Source organism: Leucoraja erinacea, chromosome 16 (assembly GCF_028641065.1).
Source record: "Leucoraja erinacea ecotype New England chromosome 16, Leri_hhj_1, whole genome shotgun sequence".
NCBI lineage: Eukaryota > Metazoa > Chordata > Chondrichthyes > Rajiformes > Rajidae > Leucoraja > Leucoraja erinaceus.
In genome coordinates this window covers 22,878,860-22,903,730 of record NC_073392.1, presented here as the reverse complement: position 1 = coordinate 22,903,730, position 24,871 = coordinate 22,878,860, and the positions used below count along the sequence as shown (strand labels likewise).

The 24,871-nt window shown below is 42.1% G+C and overlaps 1 protein-coding gene across 3 annotated transcripts in view; it reads left to right on the top strand.

The window, feature by feature from the left end:
• ip6k1 (inositol hexakisphosphate kinase 1) overlaps positions 1-10,243 on the top strand; it is a 62,464-nt gene extending 52,221 nt beyond the window's left edge. For all 3 annotated transcript variants that reach the window (XM_055647844.1, XM_055647845.1, XM_055647846.1), the window contains 2 exons: positions 4,781-4,956; positions 8,695-10,243. In XM_055647844.1, the coding sequence (XP_055503819.1) occupies positions 4,781-4,956; positions 8,695-9,201 (683 nt within the window). In that variant the 3' untranslated portion in view covers positions 9,202-10,243. The remainder of the gene's footprint in view (positions 1-4,780; positions 4,957-8,694) is intronic.
• Positions 10,244-24,871: the final 14,628 nt, after the last annotated feature.

Genomic DNA, 24,871 nt, shown 5'->3' with positions numbered 1-24,871 from the left:
GATTGTACTATTGTGTCTGTGTTGCCCCGATGTTCTGCCAATGAGCCAGCATGTCCCCAGTGATTGTGATGGAGGAATTTGTTTCTTTGGTTGTAAAGATCTCAAGCTGATGGTCTGTGGGACAGCTTCCAATAATTTAGATAACAGTCCCGAGATCATGTTGAGAACGTTACAAAGTCAAAAGGTTAGATACTGACTTTGGCCTATCCAACGGCAGCATTAATTTCAATCATAGGAGGTCTATCTGGTTTTGTTCTTATTTTGATGGGCATGGTGGTTTGGATGCAATTTTGGATTGTTTGCAAGGTCATTTAGTAGGTCTATTTAGAATCAGCTCTTAGTCCAGTGTCTTTAACTTGCACTGCCATTCCTTGCAGAAGGAGTTCTGTCTTTACTAGCCAACTCCTGAAGTGTTGGACATTTCTAATGGTTTAAGATTGCTTAATTCTTCAAGGGTGTTCAGGATCACCATCCAAACTGCCTCACCTACAGCCGACACCAAAAAGCTAAGGTGACATGCCTCAATGGCGACTGACCAGTGGCACTAATGTCCGTGGTAATGAAGTGCTTAGGAATTGTTATGGCACTATCTCAGTAAGAACCTGCAACCACTACAATTTACCTGTCAACACAATAGATCAATAGGGGATGCAATCTACCTGGCTTTCCACTCTGGACCACTTGGACTACAAAAATACATATGTCAGATTGTTGTTTGTAGACTAGAGCTCAGCGTTCAACATCATTTCCAAACCTCTTACGAAGTTGATAGAACTGGATCTCTGTCATTACCCTTGCAACTGGATTCTCAAGTTCCTCATTCACAGAACAGAATTTGTACAAATTGGCAACAACACATCCTCCTCGATAACCATCAGCACATGAGCACCTCAAGGTTGTGTGCTCGGCCCTCATCTCAACTCACTCTGCCTGATTGTGCAGCCAGGCACAGTGCCAACTCTTCCTTTAAATTTGCTGACGATGCTACCATTGTTGGACGAATTACAGATAATGATGAGTCGGAGCATAGGAGGGAGATAAATCGTCTGATTGAACGGTGACTTGCAACAACCTTATTCTCAACGTCAATAAAGCCAAGGAACTGATTCACAAACCTATCTTGATTAACGGGTTGGTGGTGGAGAGAGTCAGCAACTTCATGTTCTCTGGCATGCATATCTCTGAAGATCTGTCCTGAACCTAGCACAGTGATGCAGTCATAAAGAGGGCACATCAACCTCTCTGCTTCTTTAGAGGATTGAGGAGATCGGTATGTCAACAAATACTCTGAACTTCTACAGGTGTAAGGTGAGAGCACATTGACTGATTGCATCACGGCAGATTTGGCAACTTGGAACACCCAAGGACAAAGGAGATTACAAAAAGTGGTGAACACTGCCTGGTCCATCACAGGTACTAACCTCCCCACCATCATAGGGATCTATAAGAGGAGCTGCCTCAAAAAGGCAGCCAGCCTTATCAGACCTACACCATCCTGGCAACGATCTAATTTCATTCCTGTCTTTAGGAAGAACGTATAAGCATCTGAAAGCTGTAACATCCATGTTCAGGAACAGCTTCAACAACCAGGCTGTTGAACACAACAAACTCCAACTAAATTACAAACTGCCTGGGTTGCACTAGAGACTTTGTTTTGTTTTTACACTACAGGTGCACAACCTTTTATCCGAAAGCCTTGGGACCAGACACTTTTCGTAATTCAGAATTTTTCGGCTTTCGGAATGGAAGATTTTTAGCGTAGTGGTAGAGTGCTCGGCTCATATCCGCAAGGTCGCGAGTTTGCGCCTCGATCCCGGCAGTTACTCAATCGCGAGTTTGAGTCTTCAATGTCGTTTTTTCTTGCAGAATAGGGAGGGTTAGGCTGGGATCATTCTCTGCGAGATGATCTTAGTGCGGGAGGCAAGTGTAGGAGAGGTGTACTGACTGTGTGGGCAGAACTTTGGAAGTGATTGCCCACCATTCTCAAAAGCCGCTGTGTCTCCCTGTCCCTCCAACTCCAGAGGAATCCGCTCCCCGATGGGCCACTACGGCGACAAGTGGCAGTTCGCCCACAGCCCGAGCTGCGGCCCCTCATCCGCAACCCGGGTTCCTCTGGAGTTGGAGCGGGGCTGGGCTAGAGTTGTTGCTGGCTGTGAGTCTCTGGGATCTCCGTGCTTGCAGTGGGCCTGGGGGTCGATGTCCCGATGAGGGGGCGCAGCTCGAGCTGTGGGCGAACTGCCACTTGTCGCTGTAGCGGCGCATCGGGGAGCGGCTTCTGGTGGTCCTGACGTCTCTCAGCTCCTGTCCAGGGGGATGGCCGGAGACGTCAGGACCAACAGTCTTGCAGTCGGTGTCCTGTTGGTCCTGACGTCTCCGGTCACCCCCCTGGAATGGAGCTGAGACTGGGAACTGTACCGCCCTTGCCCCCTCCCTCTGCAACTGCAAACAACCCCATTCTCCTGCTCACCTGCAAGGGCGGTACAGTTCCCAGTCTCAGCTCCTGTACAGGGGGGTGGCCGGAGACGTCACAGCCCGAGCTGCGCCCCCTCATCCGCAACCCCAAGACCAAGACGTACTTTGCACACCATCAGCTTCTGTCCCTACGGGGAGCGTGTTCCTCTGTGGTTGGAGCGAGGTTGGGCTGCTGCTGGCTGTGAGTCTCTGGGATCTCCGTGCTTGCAGTGGGCCTGGGGGCCGGTGTCCCGTTGGTCCTGACGTCTCCGGTGACTGGCACTGGCTCCGACGTGAAGACAGTGCAAAGCCCCCGCGCCAGTGCAATGGGCGGGGAGCTGGAGAGGGGAGGGAAGGGGTCACACACATGGCCGGGAAGCAGAGGGGTGTAGGTGGGGTGAAACTGAAGGGAGCGACAATCTGCTGCTACCTGCCCGCTGAGTTAAAAAGTTCCCACGCAAGACTCACGATACACTGTGTATCGTGAGTCTACTGTGGGAACTTTTTTAACTCAGCGGGCAGGCAGCAGCAGATTGTCAATTATTAACCCTCCCGCGCAATATACCCTCACCTTCTCTTTTATGAATGGGGATTTAGTTCCCCTTTCTTCGAGGACCGACCGGAGGTTCCGCTGTCACCTCTGCGGGCCGCCCTCGGTGAACGTTTTCAAGGACTGAAAAAAAAATGTCCGGTATTCAGAGCTTTTCGTTATTTGGAAGTTCGGATAAAAGGTTGTGCACCTGTATATTGTTTTATTTACTGAACTTTTTTTGTTATTTTATCTATTAAGTACTGTGTTTACAACCCTATTATGCTGTTGCTGCAATGATTGCCATTGTTCTGTTTTGGGACACATGACAGCAACACTCTCTTGACTATTGACCCAGCAAAAGCTATATCCAAAAACCACTCTTAGCATAGAAAGTCCAATGAATAAAATTCTCCAAAATGACTGGGAATGTTATTTTCTCTGCCTGGGACCAGTGTTTTCCATGTCATCAATGACTTGCAAATACAAATTTTCAACACCAGCTACCTGGTGCCTTTAAAGTGGTAAAATGTCCCAAGGTTGGTCAAAGGATCATTATCGCCATAAAATCTTACAACTGGGTACTACGCATTCATTGTCACGTATTCAGCTATCTGTCTGTTATTGACTCTTATTTTTGTTTCTTTGGCTTTTACTCTGCTACTCCCATTTAAATCCATGCTTTCTTGCAAATTCAGCCTTCTGCAATATTTCTGGTCTTTCCACAAGGTACAGTAACATAGTAGTTATCGCAGGGTGAGTAGTTAGAGCTGTATTGATCCAAGGACGTGAATTCCAATGCTGATATGGCCGTTAAGTATTTTGATGCAAATCTACTACAGGATGAAATACATTGTGGACCGGCAAGTTCATGGTCCCAATCTCAATGCAGCCTCAGTCAAGCAGGGCTATGTCATTGCCCATCAACGCAGCATGATCAAGAAAATTTAGCGTGTTTTGAGTTGCACTAAAACTGTATTTCCACCATGGATTGTGGTTAAGTATTTTCAGAGATTATTTTAAAAATATTGTGAATCAAAGCAGTATTTTAAAAATTTCCTTTGTATGTTTGTAGCTGATATAAAGGCGCTGGAATGGGAGATGGGGAAGAAATGAGAAAATTTGATACATTTTTTTAGCTGTTGGGGTATATTGGTCAAAACTGAAATATTAATCCTTGGTTCATTAGCATTTATAACAAGAGTAGAAAGCTGGGATTAATAATAATGTGACATCAATGTATGTTAGCAAAACTTAATTACTTTTATATTTCATCTCCATTCCAGTAAAAAATAACATGTCATTTGGCTTCCTAGTAATTTGTTTAATGTATAGAATCCAGTTCCATTTGTACAGCAACACTGTAAATTCTGTGTACAAGCAACCACACGTTACGGCCGTATGGATTGCAGGATTTCACTCTCACAAACTTCACAAATCATTCTCCCAGAAATTTGAAATATTTTTTTTAAAAATCTGCTTACAGATCACCCATGTGTAACCAATCTTACTTTTGTTCTTCATTACAAAGTTGATACATTTTTCCTACATCATACTCCATCTGTCACACTTACCCATTTGTTTTATGTATTTTTCACTTCGTTGTCATATATTAGAGATGAGATATTACTTCAACAGTAACCATGATTTGTAACTTCTGAATGATTACAGATTCTGTAATTTGGTTGATGAGTAGGGTCCGAATGAAATAATTTATTTTAAGTATACCTTTGTGTTGAAATGTACTCAGAATCTCTGCTGTTCTTGCTAAAGACATTCCTTGACAGAGCTCCCTCCAAGAGTTTCTCCTCCTGGAGAATGTGGTTCATCACTTTGGATATCCTTGTATTCTGGATCTAAAGATGGGGACCAGGCAGCATGGAGATGATGCATCTGAGGAAAAAGCAGCACGACAAATAAAAAAGTGTGAGCTGAGCACATCAGGGGCACTGGGTGTACGTGTCTGTGGGATGCAGGTAAGTGACCGATTTAAACATTAAAAATAGTCCGCCATTCAGTTCAACTTTGTCTTCTCGAGCAAGAAGACAATTATTTTATTTAAAAATATATTACAAAGAATTGTAACTATTATAGTTACTTTCCAGTTCCCATAGTATTCCAAACAAATCCATATTGTCATGTAATTGGAAGAAACCAAAATCTCTGAATTTTCTATACTGAAACTTAATTTTGGTTTGGGGGAAGAGAAGTCCATTCAAATTTGGCACAACATCCCTCTTGTACTGATTTCATTATTCACAAAATGGGCACATTTAGCACGTTCAAAAACTGGAAGGTCTAGAGGTCAAAAACAAGAAGAGCTTGTCATTTATTAAGGGAGTCATGACATCTCTGGGCGGGGGGGTGGGAGCTGTGGAGAAGTAGGTCTATTCAATGAAATGTTGCAGAGATTGTTGTTCACATTGTTCCAATTTTTATTTTACTTTTGTGTAGTTTAAGATTGTTAACTGAATGCTAACTCGTCAAACCTGCAGGTTCTAAATTAAGACGCGTTTGAATTTCAGCTTTGACATTCCAAATCATGGCCGATCTTGTATCTCAACATTACTTTCTTGACATATACCAATGTTCTTTTGATGCCGCTAATATCCAGTAATATGTTGATCTCTGTTTTGACTGCCATCATTAACAACCGCATGATTTCTAAAAATTCAAAGGATCTGTACCTTCACAGCTTTCTTCCCAGCTGTTATCAGGCAACTGAACCATCTTATCACCAACCATCGACCTCATTGGAGACCCTCAGACTATCTTTAATCGGGCTGTACTGGATTTTATCTTGCACTAAGTGTTCTCTTTATCCTGTATTTGTATTCAGTGGACAGCTTAATTGTAATCGTGTATTTCAACAGACTGGATGGCACACAACAAAAAAGCTTTTCACTGTACCTCGGTGCATGTAACACTAAACTTAACTAATCTTTGGTGCAGGAAGAGAGAGGGCCAAATAGAGGTTTGGCAAACCCTGGTTTCTACCCTGGTCACTCTGATTGGGTTTACATCCACTTCAGTAACAAATGCAGGCATAACATACTAAAAAGAAAAATTCATTTCCTCAAGTGATATCAAACTTTCGTCTGTCAATCACTAACACCTTACTTTCTTTATGTTCACTGATAATCCAGCCTCACTGTATCATCCCTTCTGGTCAGTGTTCTGATTTACATACATGGATATTGCACAGGAGATCATGTGGACTGCTGTATCTCAGCTGTTTGAAAATGTTATCTATGCTGCTTCACTCCTCTGTTCCCATTCTGCATAAATACCCCTGAAGTACCCCCATTTCTAACACAACATTAAATCTGCATCCACAAACAATTAAGACAGTTTGTTCCATGTAATTCCAACACTACATAAAAATGTTTTCCTCTTATGTCGTTCCTGTATCCTCGGGTAATCCAACCGGCTCACATCATGGCACAGTAACCCATCTCAGTGAACATTCAGCCCACTGCGTTCTGCTGGCCCAAAGATTTGGCTATTTGCATTTAATTGTAATATGTACAACAACCGAACAAATGACATTCTTACTTGGCCTGTAAATATAAAGTACACTTAATAAACAAAAAAGTCAATAAATTCATAGCCCCTATTCAAGCTCCAAACCCCCAAAGTCCTTAGTGCAACCAAAGGCAATTCATAGTTGAGGTTAGTGTTGTGTAGTGTTCAAGAGCCTGATGGTTGTTGGAACTAACATATTTCTCAATATTCATGAACCCGTTGGTCACAGTTTACAGTCTCTTATGCTATTTGAGAGCTTAGGCAAGGTGCTGTTGGGTCTTTTGATTCTGGCTGCTTTCTTGAAGCTGCATCACCTTTAGATCCCTTTGATGGGTTGGGGAGGTCAGTACCGGACAATGTTCTTCAATCTGTGCAATCTTTTCTCCTGGGTGTTTGAATTCCTTAACCTGGAACAATGCAACTAGTCAATATGCGCTTGACCTACCAAGTCTCCACAAGGAAGTAGAGGCATTGATGGGCTTTCTTTATGATTGTATCAATGACTTGAGCCCAGGAGCTTGAAGTTGTTGACCCTTTCCACCGCCAACCTATCGATCAAGACATGTTTGTGCATCCTCGCCTTCCCCCTACTGAAGTTAACAATCAGCTCCTTGGTCTTGATGGTGTTGAGAGCAAGATTGTTGTTATGGGATCATTCAATCAGATTTTTAATCTCCCTCCAATATTGATTCATCATTACCCATTATTCGTCCAACCACGGTGGTATCTTTGGCAAATTTAAAGATAGTTTTGCAATTGTCTACAGTTATGGGTATAGAGTGAGTAGTAGTTTCATCCATTTCCCAGCTGTAAACAAGTGCTTACTGTACATTAGTCGGAAGGATTAATTGGAAGTTCAGGAACAAAAATTTCACTTGGAGTAGTGAGGGAAGGAACCAAAGTCCAGTCGGCCTCCTCGCTGATCTTCCCAGATGTTCACCCGTGGTTGGGGCCTCCCGAGCACCCCGTAGTCGCGGCTACGGGTGGCCCGATATTCAGGCCCTCTCGATGGAACCCCGACAAACGGGAGAACATCCTCAGCGGCCCGGACCTCTAAAACGGCCACCTCCCACCGGAGTCCGCGGCTCCCGAAGTCCACAGGCCGGGCTGGGCGGAGATTCATGCTGGTGACCCCCGACAAAGGGTCGCAGGACTCCACGATGTTGGTCATCGCCGCCCGCGTTGGGAGCTCCGCGAACCACGGCTCCGCGATGTCGATGCCCCAACACTCCAGAGCTCCAAACGGCGATCCCAGGTGAGGCATCGCCCGCTCCGCGATGTATCCAGCTCTGCGCCGCCGCTGCTGGAGCTCTGGTCAGTCCCGGCAGGAAAGGCCGCGCCAATCCAGTAGGTAGGCTGCGGGGGGCGAGGACGCGACTCGAATAATAGTCGCATGCTCTCCAGGAAGCGACTGAGGAACGGTTTCCTCCTTACCGTTCCCCCTCTCTTTTCCCCCCCCCCCCCCCCCACCACCAAACCAAAACACCCTCCAAAAAACCCCCCCCCACCCCCCCCCCCCCCCCCCCCCCCAAAAAAAAAAAAAAAAAAAAAACCAAAAAACACAACAAAAAAATAAAAAAGATACCGGACTGAAGGCGGAGGCAGCCATGACAGCGCCCCCGGATGTCCCGAATTCAAGCCATTCCACTTTATCTCATCTACCTTCTGGAGAAAATATAGGCGCTTGAAAGCCCAGTGGTCCAGACTTAAGAAAAAGATTATTCTCCACTGCTATCAGACTCCCAAATCAATTGCCTCTTTTCACACCTCCTTCCCACATCCTCTTTAACTCTATTTGGTTATTTTGGTTATCGCACTTTAATATAATTTTGCACGACTTCAGATTGCACTACAATCTTTCTGCTGCTTTGTATTTATTGTGTTTTTTGTTGTATCTGTCATTAGCTGTTTACTCTAAGCTTCATGTGAACAAAGATTTCATAACATCCCAGTGCAGTACTTTTTTATGATGGTATGCACTGGTATAGCACAGCATTATTTCACTTCCAGGTCACGTGACATGTATGTCTATCAATCATGTGTACTGGCACGAATGTGTCTGCAAAAAAAAAAGCACTGCCAGATATATATGACAATATACTATTCTGAATCTAGGTTATTTAATTTTGTTTGTGCTAAAACCTAACCATCCTGAATGCCAAATTGAGCAGTGACATTTGTTTTTCCAGGTGTATCAGTTAGACTCGGGGCACTATGTATGCAGGAACAAGTACTACGGCCGAAGTCTTTCCATTGAAGGGTTTGGGCAAGCTCTGTATGAGTTCCTGCACAATGGCAGGTATCTGCGAAAAGACTTATTTGATGCAATACTGCAGAAACTTCGAAGTCTCAAGGGGGTTCTAGAGAAGCAGGCTTCTTACCGCTTCTACTCCAGCTCCTTGCTGATCATCTACGATGGAAAGGAGAAAAAGTTGGAATTGCGACAGAACTCTGCAGAGACATTGAGCCAGGGCAACCTGCAGGATAGCATCAGTTCCTTGCCATCTTCATCTTCCTCCATGAGCAACACTGAGAACCTGCCAAATATTGACTTGAGGATGATTGACTTTGCCCACAGTACGTACAAAGGGTTCCGGGATGACCTAACTGTGCATGACGGGCCAGACAGAGGCTACATCTTTGGACTAGAGAACCTCATTAATATCCTAGAAAAGATTCAACTTCAGAATCAGTAGCATATTCAAAACTCTTCCTATTTCTTTCCATATTACTCCAGGGAGGGGTGCGAACTTCTCTCTTTCAAGCACATGCTTATAACTGCTCACTTTGATGCTCATCACAGCAATGACATCACAGAAAAAAATTGCTGTCAATTTCTGGCAGATTATTAGACAAAAAAGTTTGTTGTTTGAACTGTTTGTTATACCCCCAGTGTGTATATATATAACTGTTATATAGTCACGTGGAGCAGCACTGCCTGTACTGACACTGGTGCAATGAAGCAATGCCATTCACTTACTGAGTCCTGCACTAGAGTGGAAATTGCCAGTGTGAGGGCAGCCACTTGGTACCAAAGCAGCAAGCAAGCTAGGTAATTCCTTCACTGTTCCCAAAGACTGAGGCTGCATGAATAGCTGTACATTTGTAAATGTTGGGTCAAATTTCCTCATTTACGACCACCTGAATGTGAGTAAAGAACTCCATAATCTAACACTCAGGTTCTTTAGCTGACAGGTGTGCGCAGGTTTGTTTTAACTTTCACTTTTTCCCTTCAATATTATTCTCTTCTGTACTTTGCCAGGTTAATCTCTTATTGTGCCAGCAATTTAATGCACAGAGCCTATGGCTCACCTGATTTTTGGAAGGCTGTTGCATGTTCTACAGAAGGGAGATTAGACTAGCGTTCCAAGAGTTGGATCACGGACCAACATTGTTTTACTGCTGAGGACTGTGTGCCACAATGTCGGAGCTTCTCAGTGGCAATAGATATGAGTATCTTGATGCAAGAGATTTTTGCGGACTAGCACAAACTTGTTGATATTGTTTAAGTAAGCAGGCAAGTAGAAAGCTAAGTGCTGTTGCAGGCTTCCCATGAACGTTATTGGAAGTGTCATAAGTGTAGAAATACTTCCCATTGTTCATACCCCTATCATTTGGCTTTCACCTGTTATTTGTAGCTGCATATATACATTTTGCTGTTTCTGGGGAGAAATTTCGTGTTTTGTAGAAAAGCACATTGCCCTGTATTCCTCTTAATATAAAGCACTTATGTGGCCATCTTTTTGTTCAGGATATGTTTATTTTATACACCTTTACGTACAAATATTTCCAGTATTTAATAAGTTGCAACTAATTTTACTGTGTAATTTTTAAGATTGCCGTGATGTTATGTTGATCCTAATTCGTTGTTTTTGTCTTGGTGTACATTTCAGTCCAGATCATGACATACTGAAGAGCCCTGCCTTACAGAATGCTGTCCACCCCCTTTCACTGGCATGTGTCAGAAAAGCTGAAAGCTGCTGTGGCTTGTTCCAGAAAGAGGCACGGTTTGGCTCAGCTGAATGCATAGCTCAGGTTTGCTCCAGTGTTAAAGCCCCGATTGGCTAGCTAGCAACTGAGAACACTGCCCCATGTGCTGAGTACATTGTGAAACTAATGAGCCTAATCGGGATGGAGTGCTGGCTCAAAGCCTAGGCTTAAATTTGAACCCATCTGTAAATGTTTTACTGTGAGTTCAGGGCATGTTTGGAGCTGCTCATAATGTGTCTATTTGTCCCCAAAAAGATCAACATATGTTGGATTTTCAGGTGTAGCACTTTCCCCAGCTTTGGATTTCTGCATGCCACTAAATGGAAAGTTGAGAGGTAATTTCATAATTCAAACAATTGATTAGGTTTTATGGGTTTCTAACGATGACATAAAAATATAATTTTGGGGTTATGTTCTGTGACGGACTGAAATGGTCCCTTTGATAAGATAAATAGAGTAGATATGGGGAGTCTGCACCATTTGCCAGAGAGAGCTGTGGGGAAGTATCTAGGTGTTATAGTTCTAAACAGTTTACAGGGACATTTTTACAGACATGTTTGATTTTGTATGATGAGATGATTCCTCTTCAGTGAATTCATTAACTATTTGAGTTGGTCTCCTTTGTGAAACTCATGGGTAGATTGGAACATGAGCCATGGACCAGTTATGTTATAGTTAACAATGTGAAATTTTAACTTCTATGCTTCACATCCTTCACAGATTTTGGCCTATACTCATGGTATGGCTACCTGTAAACAGTTATCAGAAGCAACTTTGGATTTTCAACAGAGAATACAAATCTAGGTTCTTTTTGAGATGCCTCTGAAGGTTCCACAGCAACTCAACAGGAATTGCAGTTCACCATTGACTCGGGCATAATGACTGGGTCTGAACATTCTTGCTTGTGTCTTTCACTGTGCTCGTCCCATATCAAAGTCCCTACTTCGTATAGGAATTAAGCACCGCATAGGTGGATAGGATAGTCTAGACACTCAGGAGCATAGCTGTCCTTAATGTAATGCACCGGGTCAGTGGGACAGAGCTGACGGCAAAGGCACTGTTTCCCAGTTTAGAGGGAAAATACTACCAGCTCACCTTGAATAGAACCCCATTGCAATGTGGAGCAAAGAACAAATAAGGTTTAAATCATTGCTCTTGAATATGCTGCATTCAGGAATACAGCAGCACGCAGCAATGTAAGAAGCGTGTTTCCCCTTCACCTCCCTCTGAATCTTTCAGTTTAATGCCACATACAAAACACTTAAGATTACGGTTGAGCACCAGTGAAGAACACTGAACAAAGACTATATGCACTGAACCTAAGCTGGAAATGGTTCCAAGGGTAAATGAGAGAGTGTGGAAAGGGCAAAGATCCTTGTGAAAGGAAAGACGTGAAGGGCTTTGGTGAGTTTAAAAAAATATTGGATTGCTTTTTAAAATATATATTTTGTTTTTGGTGTATTTGAGTATGTCGGGACCAGTGTAGGTGCCAGATGTTTAGTGAAACTTCAGGCATTTTTTTAGTTTCAGAATTGGTTGCTGATTACTCAGTGCATGCTTAATAGAAGGAAGACTTTTTAATATTGTAGCCCTTTCATTGTAGCCATGCAGCGATTTGAGTGAACGACCTGTGGACAGGCAATCACTTTCATTCATAATGTTAATTCACCCCTCTGAACTCCCTGAAGCAAAATCAGGTTGTGCTTTCAAAATGGTGTTGCAATCCGCACTACTATTACGTAGCTCATAAGCATTAATATATGTGAGAAACTACACACAAATCTACATCTGGCAGGTGGATTTGAACAGGCCTGGAACTTGATGGCTCCTCCAGACTGGCAGTCAATGAAATATGTTTAAGTAATTTTACTTCTAAGTCAGTGGATTAAAGCCTTTGAAAGGAAAATAAGTTAAGCATTTCTACCTTGTTATGGTTTCTGTTTCTGAAGTAGTGTGTATCGAAGGAAAAGCACACAGTGTCAGAGTGTCATTTGGTTCTGCCTGTCAACAGGTGACTAAGGGACAGCCAGACCAGAAAGTGTGAGATGCTCGTTGAACATCTTAAAACTGAATGAGAAGTTCAAACTTTCTTATCTGCCAATCAATCAAGAAGAATTGCAAGAAAAAGATCGAGCACAGCTATTTCAAAATAGAGCCTGTTAAAGGAGTGAAGGTATGGAATGCCACAAGGCATGGTTTTGGAACATTGTCTCAGACCACTGTGCTTTCTCATCCCTGGAACATTAACCTCTCTGTAAATATAGTTGCATAAGAAGATCTAGCAATTTCAAGATTTGTTGTAAATGCAGAGATAGGAGTGAGGCATCCAAGATTAAGAGATGCTTCATGTGTGCGAGGTCTTGAAACAGCCTGACTTTAAAGTAATGTACAGAGACTACATTTCATTGAGACATGCAGTTATTTGGTTTTTGTGAAGTACAGCCCAATCCAGGTATTCTGCCCAGCTCAGTTAGATTGTTCAGACTGGGTTTTCTTTCCAATTATTTCAAACAAAAAAGACAATTGTCCAGAATTGAAGGGGTGACCGCCACTGCTGGAATTTCAGGATACATAGCCACTAATGTTTCCAAACCAGGTAGGTTTCAAAGTAGACTCAAATATGACTCGAGCTGGTGATTTCCCTAAATTGAGATGACAAATGTGTTTTCCCACTCAATATGACATTTGGTATAACAGGTAACTAATGGCATTCTCTTAATACTCGCTCCCATCCCTGAAGACTGACAGTCAAAACATTGTACCAGAAAAAGCAGAATAGCGCGTGATGTGTTTCCCTTTTCCTTTACCTGTCTAAGACCTCAACCCGACTAATTAGAAGAGATGCTGAAACTTTGATGCAATGCTCACTTATGGAAAGTGAATGGAACATGGGAAAGATCAGGCTAATAACATTTCCTTGTTCCACTGAGGTTGCTAAAGACACAAGGCTACTGAAACTTGTACTAAGCTATTTGGCAATGTAGGGAGGTGTTAATGTTCTGTACGGCATTAAACCAGAGGTAAATTTCCTAACTGCCAACAAGGTATGGGAATTATTTTATTACATATTTAATTTATTGAACGTTTCACTGGTTTAATTTCATTGTATTTCTGTTGAGCAACTATATCTTTAATGCTAGTAACCTAATCTTCAGGAATCTGTGGGCATGAGCATACTGTATCCCTGTGATCTGTGTTTGATATTGTTACCTCCAAGTTGTCACAGTTCTGTATGAAATAAATACATTTAGGAGTCATACAATTATGCTTGATCTTTCATTGGTCATTTGATCTGATAGAAAGATGATTCCATACAGTTATAGAGCTATACAGCATGGAATTGATATAGAATACCATTGTGCTCTAAACCCTCTTGATCCATCTACAGTCCATTCAGAAAGTATTCAGACCCCTTCACCTTTTCCACATTTTGTTACGTTACAGCCTTAATCTAAAATGGATTAAATTTTATTTTTTCATCATCAATCTACACACAATACCTCACAATAGGCATTTAGAAATGTTTGCAAAGTAATTACAACGAAATAACTGAAATATCACATTTACATAAGTATTCATACGCTTTGCTGTGACACTCAAAATTGAGCTTTGGTGCATCCTAATTCCATTGATTATCCTTGAGATGTTTCTACAACTTGATTGGAGTCCATCAGTGGTAAATTAAATTGATTGGACATGATTTGGAAAGGCACACACCTGTCTATATAAGGTCTGCAGTTAATAGTACATGTCAGAGCAAAAACCAAGCCTGGGCTAAACTGAGCAATCGGGAGAAAAGGGCCTTGGTCAGGGAGGTCACCATGAACTCGGACAGAGCTCCAGAGTTCCTGTGTGGAGATGGGAGAACCTTCCAGAAGGACAACTATTTCTGCAGCACTCCACCAATCAGGCCTTTATTGTAGAGTGGCCAGACGGAAGCCACTCCTCAGTAGAAGGCACATGGCAGCCCACTTGGAGTTTGCCAAAAGGCACCTAAACAAGATTCTCTGATCTGATGAAACCAAGATTGAACTCTTTGGCCTGAATGCCAAGCGTCACGTCTGGAGGAAACCAGGCACCGCTCATCAACTGGCCAATGCCTACGTTGAAGCATGGTGGTGGCAGCATCATGCTGTGGGGATGTTTTTCAGCAGCAGGAACGGGGAGTCTAGTCAGGATCGAGGGAAAGATGAACGGAGCAAAGTACAGAGAGGTCCTTGATGAAAACCTGCTCCAGAGTGTTCTGGACCTCGGAGTGGGGCAGAAGTTCACCTTCCAACAGGACAACAATCCTAAGCACACAGCCAAGACAACACAGGAGTAGCTTCCTGACAAGTCTGTGAATGTCCTTGAGTGGCCTAGCCAGAGCCCGGACTTGAACCCAATTGAATATCTCTGGAGGGACCTGAAAATAATTGTGCATCGATGCTCCCCATCCAACCCGACAGTGCTTGAGTAGATCTGCAGAGAATAATGGGAGAAATTACCCAAATACAGGTATGCCAAGCTTGTAGCATCATACCCAAGAAGACTTAAGGCTGTAATCGCTGCCAAAGGTGCCTCAACAAAGTTCTGAGGAAAGGGTCTGAATACTTATGTAAATGTGATATTTCAGTTATTTTTAATTTGCAAAAATTTCTAAACGCCTGTTTTCGCTTTTTTATTATGGGGTGTTATGTATAGATTGATGATTTTAAAAACTGAATTTAATCCATTTTAGAATAAGGCTGTAACGTAACAAAATGTTGAAAAAGTGAAGGGGTCTGAATACTTTCTGAATGCACTGTATATGTCCAGATATCTTTAAAAATTGTAATTGTATCCACTTCTTATAGGTTCCTTTAGCAGCTCATTGCAAATACGGCCTACCATCCGAGTGAAAAGGTTTATAGTCATACAGCATGGAAACTGGCCCTTTGGCCCAACTCGTCCATGTTGCCCATAATGTCATAGAAAAACAGGTGCAGGAGGAGGCCAGTCGGCCCTTCCTTCATGGCTGATCATCTAAAATCATCCCACCTAAGCTAGTAGATAGACAGAGTGCTGGAGTAAAACTCAGTTGGTCAGGCAGCATTTCTGGAGAAAAAGGATGGATGATGTTTTAGGTTTGAACCCTTCAAACCGACTGCTGTATCCCCATAACCCACTTTTGGCCCATATCCCTCTAAGCTTTTCTATCCATGTACATGCTCAGATATTTTAAATGTTATTGTTTCTGTCTCCGCTATTTGATCAGGCAGCTCATTCCATATACTCTCCACCTCCTGTGTTTAAAAAGTTGCCCCTCAGATTCCTATTAAATCTTTCCCTGTATCATCTTGAATCTATACCCTCTTTCTTGTTTCCACACCTGGGAAATAGACTGTACATTCATCCTTAACTAGTTCCCTCGTGATTTTATACACTTCTGAGATTAGTGTACAGTCCCCTGCACTCCAGGGAGTAAAGTCCTAGCCTGCTTAACCTCCCTCTAGGGCCTTGAGTATTGGCAACATATTTGTAAGTCTTGTCTACGCGCATTCCAGCCAAGTGGCAGCTTTCCTATACCAGAGTTGTACAAAACAAAACACAATACTCCCAAGGGTGACCTCACCATTTCGTACAACTAACATAATGTCCCAACTTCAAAACTTAATTTCCTGACCAATGAAGGCCAGTGTGCCAAAAGCCATCTTTACATTTATATTTACTTGTGATGCCACTTTCAGGGAATTGAACTTCTACTTGTACTTCTTGAGCTCTCTGCTCAACAATGTTCCCCGGGATATACCATTCACTGTGAATGGCCTATAATGGTTTGACTTCCCAAAATGCAACCCCTCACACTTTAACTCCATTTGCCATTCCTTGACCCACTTGCTCAGCTGATCAAATCGTGCTGTAATTCTTGATATCCATTGTCACTATCTACAATATACTTAGTTTGGTGTCATCTGTAAACTTACTAAGCATGTGTTGTACATTCTCAATCAAAATATTGATGTAGATGACAAACGACAATTGGCAAAAACACTGATCACCATCCTAAGACATACCACTAGTCACCAGTCTGAAAAACAATCTTCCACCACTAACCTCTGTTTCCTACCACAGGGCCAACTCTGTATCCAATTGGTTAGCTGTCCCGTCCCTTCAGACTCAAGTATGCCGCTTCCCAGGGTCACTGTTGCAGAGGTTCGATCAGCCTTCCTAATGGTGAACCCATGGAAAGCAATTGACCCAGATGGAGTTCCTGGCCGTGGTCTGTGCGAACCAGTTAGCGAGAGTATTTATTCTTTAATCCTCCAATCACTTTATGAGATGCCCACCTGATTCAAGAAGACCACCATCATTCCGGTGCCGGAAAAAAAGCAAGATCTCATGCATAAATTATTACCGCCCAGTGGCGGTAATAATTCATAGACTACAACTCTGCCTTTAACACCATTATACCATCCAAGCTCATCACCAAACTCGTGGAGATGGAGTCAGCACTCATCTCTTGCAAATGGATTCTCGATTTCCTGACCAACGACCACAATCAGTGACGATAGGGGACAAATCATCCTATATGATAATCCTCAACACTGGTGCTCCTCAAAGATGTGTTCTCAGCCCCCTTTAATACTCTCTGTACATCCATAACTGCAGCCATGTACAAATAATTCAATTTACAGATTTGCAGACACCACCATTGTGGGCTGGATATCAAATAATCATGAGACAGAGTACAGGAAGGAGATTGAGAACCTCGTGACCTCATGTCGAGACAACAAACTTTCAATGTCAGTAAGACAAAGGAGATAGTGATCGACTTCAGGAAGCAAAGTGTTTGCATTGACGGCACCGAACTAGAGATGGTTGAAAGCTTTAAATTCCTCTGAGTAAATTTCACCTGTAACTTCTCCTGGAATTAATACTGTGGGAGACCTCTATAAGAAGGGGGCTCTCTCTTCTTTTCAAAAACTACAGGAGAAATATCACTTGAACGCCAACAATTTTTTTTAGATACCTTTAAATCCAAGATTATGTGAAAACATATACACAAGACTTGTCCTCTAATGGGTCCCGATATATTAGACAATTGTTTGAATAGACATACCGATACAAGTAAGTTGATATCTTACATTTATAATACTCTTCTAAATATTAATACCCCACTTTCTGAGATTTATAGGCATGGGGGGACGAGCTGGGTTTACCCATTTCAAAAGATATATGGGAGGAAAGCCTACTATACATACATTACTGTTCTTTAAATGTCAGGCATTGCCAGATACAATTCAAAGTATTGCATAGGTTATACTACTCAAAGACCAAATTGAATAAGATTTTCCCAACTGTCTCCCCTCTCTGTGATAAATGTCACCTCCAAGAAGCTACCCGAACCCATTCTTTTGCATCCTGCATAAATATACAAAACTTCTGGATGGGAATATTCAATACCATTTCTAAAACCCTCAAAATTCAATTGGAATCAGATTCAGAATTAATAATATTAGGAATGTCAGAGGGCTGCCCTAAGTTAACGATATTCCAAAGACGTTTCCTTGACTATGGTTTAATAAATGTGAAAAAACATACTTAAATTCTGGAATAAGATAACAGCTCCCACAGTGAAGATGTGGATCACAGAAATGACCAAGACATTACATTTAGAAAAAATAAGGCTTGTTTTGTCTGACAAATCAGATAAATTTTCCAAAATATGGTCTCCTTTCATTGAATTTCTTCAACAACAGAATGGTTGAACACAAATTCAAAACTGACGCTAGGGTCGGGCAGAGGGAAGGGTAGTGGGATATATCTCTTTTTTTCTTGCTTTCTTCATTAGTTCAGGGGTTTTTCTTTCTTTTTTGTATCTTCCTTTTCATTCTTTCCTTTTTTCTTTTTTCCGATTCACTTATTAGTTTATAAAATGTTAAAACTGAAACTACAAAAATTGTTTAATTGTTATGTCGATTACTTTCTCCTTGTACAATTGCTTCTAATAAAATAAATATTAAAAAAACAAAAAAAACTTCTCCTGGACCACCTATATTGAAGCAACGACCAAGAAAGCACACCAACGCCTCTACTTCCTTAGAAGGCTTAGGAAGTTCGGCATCTCCCTTCCAACTCTCAATAACTTCTACAGATGCACCATTGAAAGGATTTTATCAGGATGCATTACAGCTTGGTTAGGGAACAACTCCATCCAAGACCGCAAGAAATTGCAGCAAAGTGTGGACGCAACCCAGACCATCACACAATCCAAACTCCCTTCCACTGACTCCATTTATACCTCATGCTGCCTCAGCAAGGCCAGCAGCATAATCAAGGTTGAGTCACGACATGGCTGTTCCATTCGCCAATTGGGCAAAAGGAAAAGAAGTGTGAAATCGCACACCTACAAATTCAGGAACAGTTCCTTCCCAACTGTTATCAGCGACTGAATCATCCTACCACAACTAGAGAGCAGTCCTGAACTATTATCCACCTCATTGGTGATCCTCTGACTATCTTTGGTCAGAATTTACTGGCTTTACCTTGCACTAAACGTTATTCCCATATCATGTATCTATAAACTGTAAATGGCTCAATTGTAATCATGTATTGTGTTTCCGCTGACTTGAAAACGTGCAACAAAAGCTTTTCACTGTACTTCGCTCGGTACACATGGTAATAAACTAAACTGGCAGCCATCGGTGGGTTTGTGCTGCTGCCAAGACGACAGTTCATGGAGAACCCTTGGCCAGCTCCAGAAGTGGGCCAATACACTCCCGGTCCATGTTTTTGCAACATGGAAATATAACAAATATAAAATGATTTAAAAAAACAGCATAAGCAATAGAGGACAGATACTAGCAACATTAGTTTCTCACAGTTCTAAGGTGAGAGGTATGTGACTTGTTTTCCCTTTATCTTGAATAATAATGTATTTTTCAATCCAAATGAGATTGATACCGTCTAAATGTTATGATGTAAATTTTAATATTTAAGCTTATTTATGTATTTTTTCAACTGGTTTTGTGTAACTATTGATCAGAGTTTAAGCTGAAAGGACTTTGGACCAGATTGCCAGGGTTATCCATGTTCCACACCTGCAGCCTAGTCATGGCCCACAGGATTGTCGGGGCAGTAGCCTCAAGTTAACATGAACCCATGTGATGTGAAAGGTTAATGCGTGAGGGTGAACTCAATGGTCAAGCATGATCGGAGTAAATCATTTGTCAAGAGATTTCAATCCAGCACCTTCAGGATGTCCTACTTATTATAAATAGATTAAAGAAAAATGGTCTGTCGTTTACAGTCTTCAGAGTTAAGAATCACTCACTGAGATTGGAATTGAGGGAGAACAAACGGAGTCAAATCTCTGACCTTGAATTGAATCCTGGATGGATAAACCCCATCATCACAAGTAATTAGAAGAGCTTGGGAAGATGAGCTTGGCCTAAAAATCTTAAAGACAGATGGGAGGAAAACCTTTATATACACAATTGTTCGATCAACGTTAGGCATTCATTAATTCAATTTAAAATACTGCACAGACTATTGTTCAAAGTCTAAACTGAATAAGATCTTTCCAAATGTATCTCCTATTTGCGATAAATGTCTTCTTCAGGAAGCAACTATAACCCATTCCTTCATCTCTTGTATAAAGTTACATAATTTCTGGAGAGGAATTTTTGAAATTTTTTCCAAAACACTGAAAATAAAATTGGATCCCGACACGGAACTGATCACTCTAGGTACTTAAGAAGCCTGCTCCTATCACTATTTCAAAATGGGGAATATGCCCCAATCGCCATCTACCGGGACAGTGAAGAGAATGTCCAGCTTTAAGTTTCTGGGCACTCGCATCTCGGAGGACCTCACATGGTCCACCAACACCGCTGCGCTGGTTAAGAAGGCACAGCAATGACTGTTCTTCCTGAGAACATTGAAAAAGACTGGTCTGTCCCAACAGCTGCTGACATCCTTCTACTGCTGCACGACAGAGCGCATACTAACGTATGGTATCTGTGGTATTTCAGCTGCACGGAGGCGGAGAGGCGAGCTCTTCAGCGCGTCGTCCACAGAGCGCAGAAGATTATTGGGACTCCACTACCAGCCTTGGAGGGCATCTACCACACACGGTGCTTCAGGAAGGCCGTCAGCATCCATAAAGACTCCTCACACCCTTGTAATGGACTGTTCGAACTCCTACCTTCCAGCAGACGTTACAAGGCCTTCTACGCCCGCACCTCCAGACTCAGGACTTCATTCCCAGAGCTATAGCTGCTCTCAACCGGCCCTGCTGAGTGCCCCCCACCCCCATGGACTGTCTCCCTCGGATGGTCACGTCGCACAGACACATCTGCACTTTAGTCTGTTTTAATGGTCTTTTTACAAACCGTGTTCTCGGGGTATCTAAATCTAAATTTTATTAGTTATTTACGTTATGACATTAGATGGAAACTGCATACCCAAATCTCGTTGCACTTATGTGCAATGACAATAAAAGATATTATTATTAGTATTAAAGACGTTTCCTTAATTATGGCCTGATAACGGCAAAAAAACTAATACTTAAATTTTGGAAACATACATCAGTCCCTACTCTTAAGATGTGGCTTATAAACATGTCCGAGACGCTACACCTTGAAAATATTAGACTTGTCTTGGACGAAAAACCAAATCATTTTTCGAAGACATGGATTCATTGATTTATTACAAGAATAGTATGGCACAACACAACTTTAGATTTAAATCTAATTACGGGTTGGGTGAGGTGGGTGGGGAGGGATGTGAGGCAGGTATATCACCACTTTTTTCTTTTTCTTTTATCCTTTTCTTTTTTTTCTATTCATCACTTCTTTCTTTCATTTATTCACTCTTTGGCTACACTACTTTGGTAGTCTAGGGGTTCTTTTTTGCACATCTCACTTTTTCTCTTTCTTGCTTTTTCTCTTCTTCCAACTAAAGCTAAAAAGTTAAAATTGAAGCTGTACAATAACTATAATTTTATATGCCATTGGTTCTATTTTTGTACATTTGCTTCTAATAAATAAAAATATTTAAAAAAAGAAAAAGAAAATGTGATCACTTTCCCCAAAATGCTCTTCCACAGTTACACCAGTCATCTGGCCACCCTATTTCCCAATACAACTGCAGTATGTCTTCTTCTTGGGTTGGACTATATTGTTTCAGGACATCCTCTTGGATACACCTAACAAATTGTGCCCCGGCTAAGTCTTTGGCACTGAGCAAGTCGCAGTCAGTAATGGGGAAATTAAAGTCACCCACTAAGACTGTTGCTTTGGCATCTTTCGGTAACCAGTCTAAATATTTGTTCCTCCAGCCAACCCCCCCCCCCCCCCTGCTTGTTATTGAGGTCGATAGTACAACCCCGTTAGCGGTTGTACTATCTGTTGTACCCCGTCAGTAAACGAACCCTCCAGTATGTCCCCTCTCAGTGCCGCCATGTTAGTTTCCCTGATTAATCGAGTAACTCCTCCACCTTTTTCCTCGTTCTTTATCAGGTCAGAAAGTTAAAAACCGCAGAATGTTGAGCCAGTCATGTCCCTTTGATATTTACTAGTCCTAACCTCTATCTTCCCATCAATCCTTTCAAATTCTGACCTACTACTCTAGTTCCGACCACTCTGTCACTCTAGTTTAAACCTTCCCAACATCGGCGAAACTCCCTGCAAGGATACAGTATACAGTAGCTCTCCCTCCAGTTCAAATGCAGCCTAACCCTCTTATGCAGGTCATCTCTGCCAACTCCTGAGTCATCGGTCCCATATTCCTATTCGTACCCTAATTAGCGTATGGCACTGGGTGTAATCTGGAGATTATTACCTTCTGGGTCCTGTTTTTTAATTTTTTGCCTAAATCTCAATATTTAATCCAATGGACCTCGTCCCATTTCCCACCAATGTCATTTGTACCAATGTGCACGACTTCCAGCTGCTCGCCTGATCAGTAGTTTGAATTCTTCTTCTTGCGTAGGCGTGCACAGCCTAAAGCTGTCGGACAACTTGTTCTATTTGATCTTATTTGATTGTGCATGCCGGGTTGATTGCATTTGTCGAAACAGGGCGGACCACGTGAAGGTTGCAATCTCCCACCCCAGTAGCTTGAATTAAACTCCATCCACTCATTTCTATGCCTGATCTCTATCCCACCTTCCTCATTGTGCATAACTCCATCAATTTTGGTGTCTGCAAAATGACTAAGCAAATAATCGATATGTCCAGAAGATAGATACAAAAATCTGGATTAACTCAGCAGGTCTGATAGCATCTCTGGAGAAAAGGAATAGGTGATGTTTCGGATCGAGACATCTGATAGGGTCTGAAGAAGGGTATCAAACCCAAAATGTCACATATTCATTTTCTACAGAGATGCTGTATGATCCGCTGAGTTATTCCAGCTTTTTGTGTCTGTCTTCGGTTTAAACCAGCATCTGCATTTCCTTCCTAGACATTTATGTCCAAGTTATTTTAAAATATTATAAACAAGAGGTCCCAGCACAGATCTCTGTGGAAATCCACAGGTGATAGACCTCCAGCTAGAATAACACCCATCACAACTCTGTTTTCTGTGAGTAAGCCAATTCAGAATCCAAATGACAAAGTCACCATGGATACCATGCATCTTAATCTTCTGGATTAGCCTACCATGAGAGACTTTATCAATAGCCTTACTAAAATCCATGTGGACAACATTCACTGACCAACCCTCATTGATCACATTTGCCACCGCCTCAAAAAACTAAAATCAAGTTCATAACACATGAACTACCACAGTCAAAGTCGTTCTGACTGACCAATTGGCCCATTCTCTCCCATATGTGAGTAAATCCTATTCTGAAGAATCCACTCCAATTGCTTCCCGACCACTGATACGAAGCACACCAGCCTATAATTTCCAGGATTACCGCTACTTTCCTTCTTAATCAAAGCAATAATATTGGCTACTCTAGTCCTCCGCGATCTCGCCTGTGGTTAAAGACATACAAATATTTGTGAAGTCTCATGCAATGGTGAAGGAGAATTAGAGCTTAAGCCAACAACCCTCAAAATCAGCAAGATGTTGAAACTAGCTGATTACTTCAGTGAGCATGGTAGAGCATATACCCTAATCCTCATCAATAGTGTTGAAGTGAAAATGGTTGAGAGCTTGAAGTTACTATTATTTCGTATATTTAAGGTTTAAAAATCACCAACAATATGTCCTGCATCAACCACATTAAATGTACAAAAAAGCACACCAATGCTTCTATTTTCTCGGGAGACGAAGGAAGTTCAATATGCATCCAATGACCCTTAACAACTTCTAGAGATACCACATAGAGAGCATACAATCGGATTACATCAGGGCTTGGTTTAGGAACAGCTTCGCCCAAGTGCAAGAAATTGTTGAGTGGTGAATGTCGCCTAACCCATCAGACCATACTCTCCGCCATTTATACCATCTGTACGTCTCAGGAAAGCAGCCTACATAATCAAGGATAGACACAAAGTGCTGGAGTAACTCAGCTGGTTAGGCAGCATCTCTGGAAAAAAGGGATATGCGATTTTCCGGGTCAGCATCCTTCATCAGACTGGAAGTAAGAAGGGTCCCGTCCCAGAACATCTCCCATCCCCTACTTTCAGTCTGAAGAAGGGCTCCGACCCGGAACATCACCTATCATTTTTCTCCAAAGGGAAGGTCAGCAGGTCAGTCAGTATCTCTGGATAAATGGATAGATGGCATTTTGTGGCGAGACCTGGCGTGGGGAAGCAGCTCAACCACTGTACCACTGTGCCGGACTGTGTTCAAGAGGTAAGGGAAAATCTCGCCTCAAGACACTTGCTGAATATGCTTGTGGGTGTCGGTGGGCCGCGGCAATGGGTGTCTGCATCAGTGAGAACCTCCATAGGGATTACACGCGATGAACTGCAGGTAGGCACTTACCATTGTTTCCAGCGTAGCGAGCCCGTTAAAACCCGCTGAATTGGTCAATTTTTGCGCTGTAAATAATTATGGAAACCGGGATAAGCGTGTGAGACATTTAGCCTACTTCAGAATTCCAAAAATGAGGAGAAATGACGGTAGATAGAAGCGAGAGCTGAAGGGACAACAACAGCCAGAGTGCTTGGCGAACATTTGCCGTTTGCTCACTGCTTTTCATCAACTAAGGCATTATTTGTGTTTTTTCTTGATTCCTTTGGCAACTAAAAAGTTTCAGAAGTGATAAATCTGGCTGTAATTTTTTTTAAATCGCCCATGGTTCCGGTGGGTTTTTACATACAAAATGAAAACACATCTGAAGAAAAATTTACAGCCAGATTTATCACTTCTGAGAATTTTTAGATACCAAAGGAATCAAGAAAAAACACAAATAATGCCTTACTTGATGAGATGCAGTGAGCAAACCCGATAATT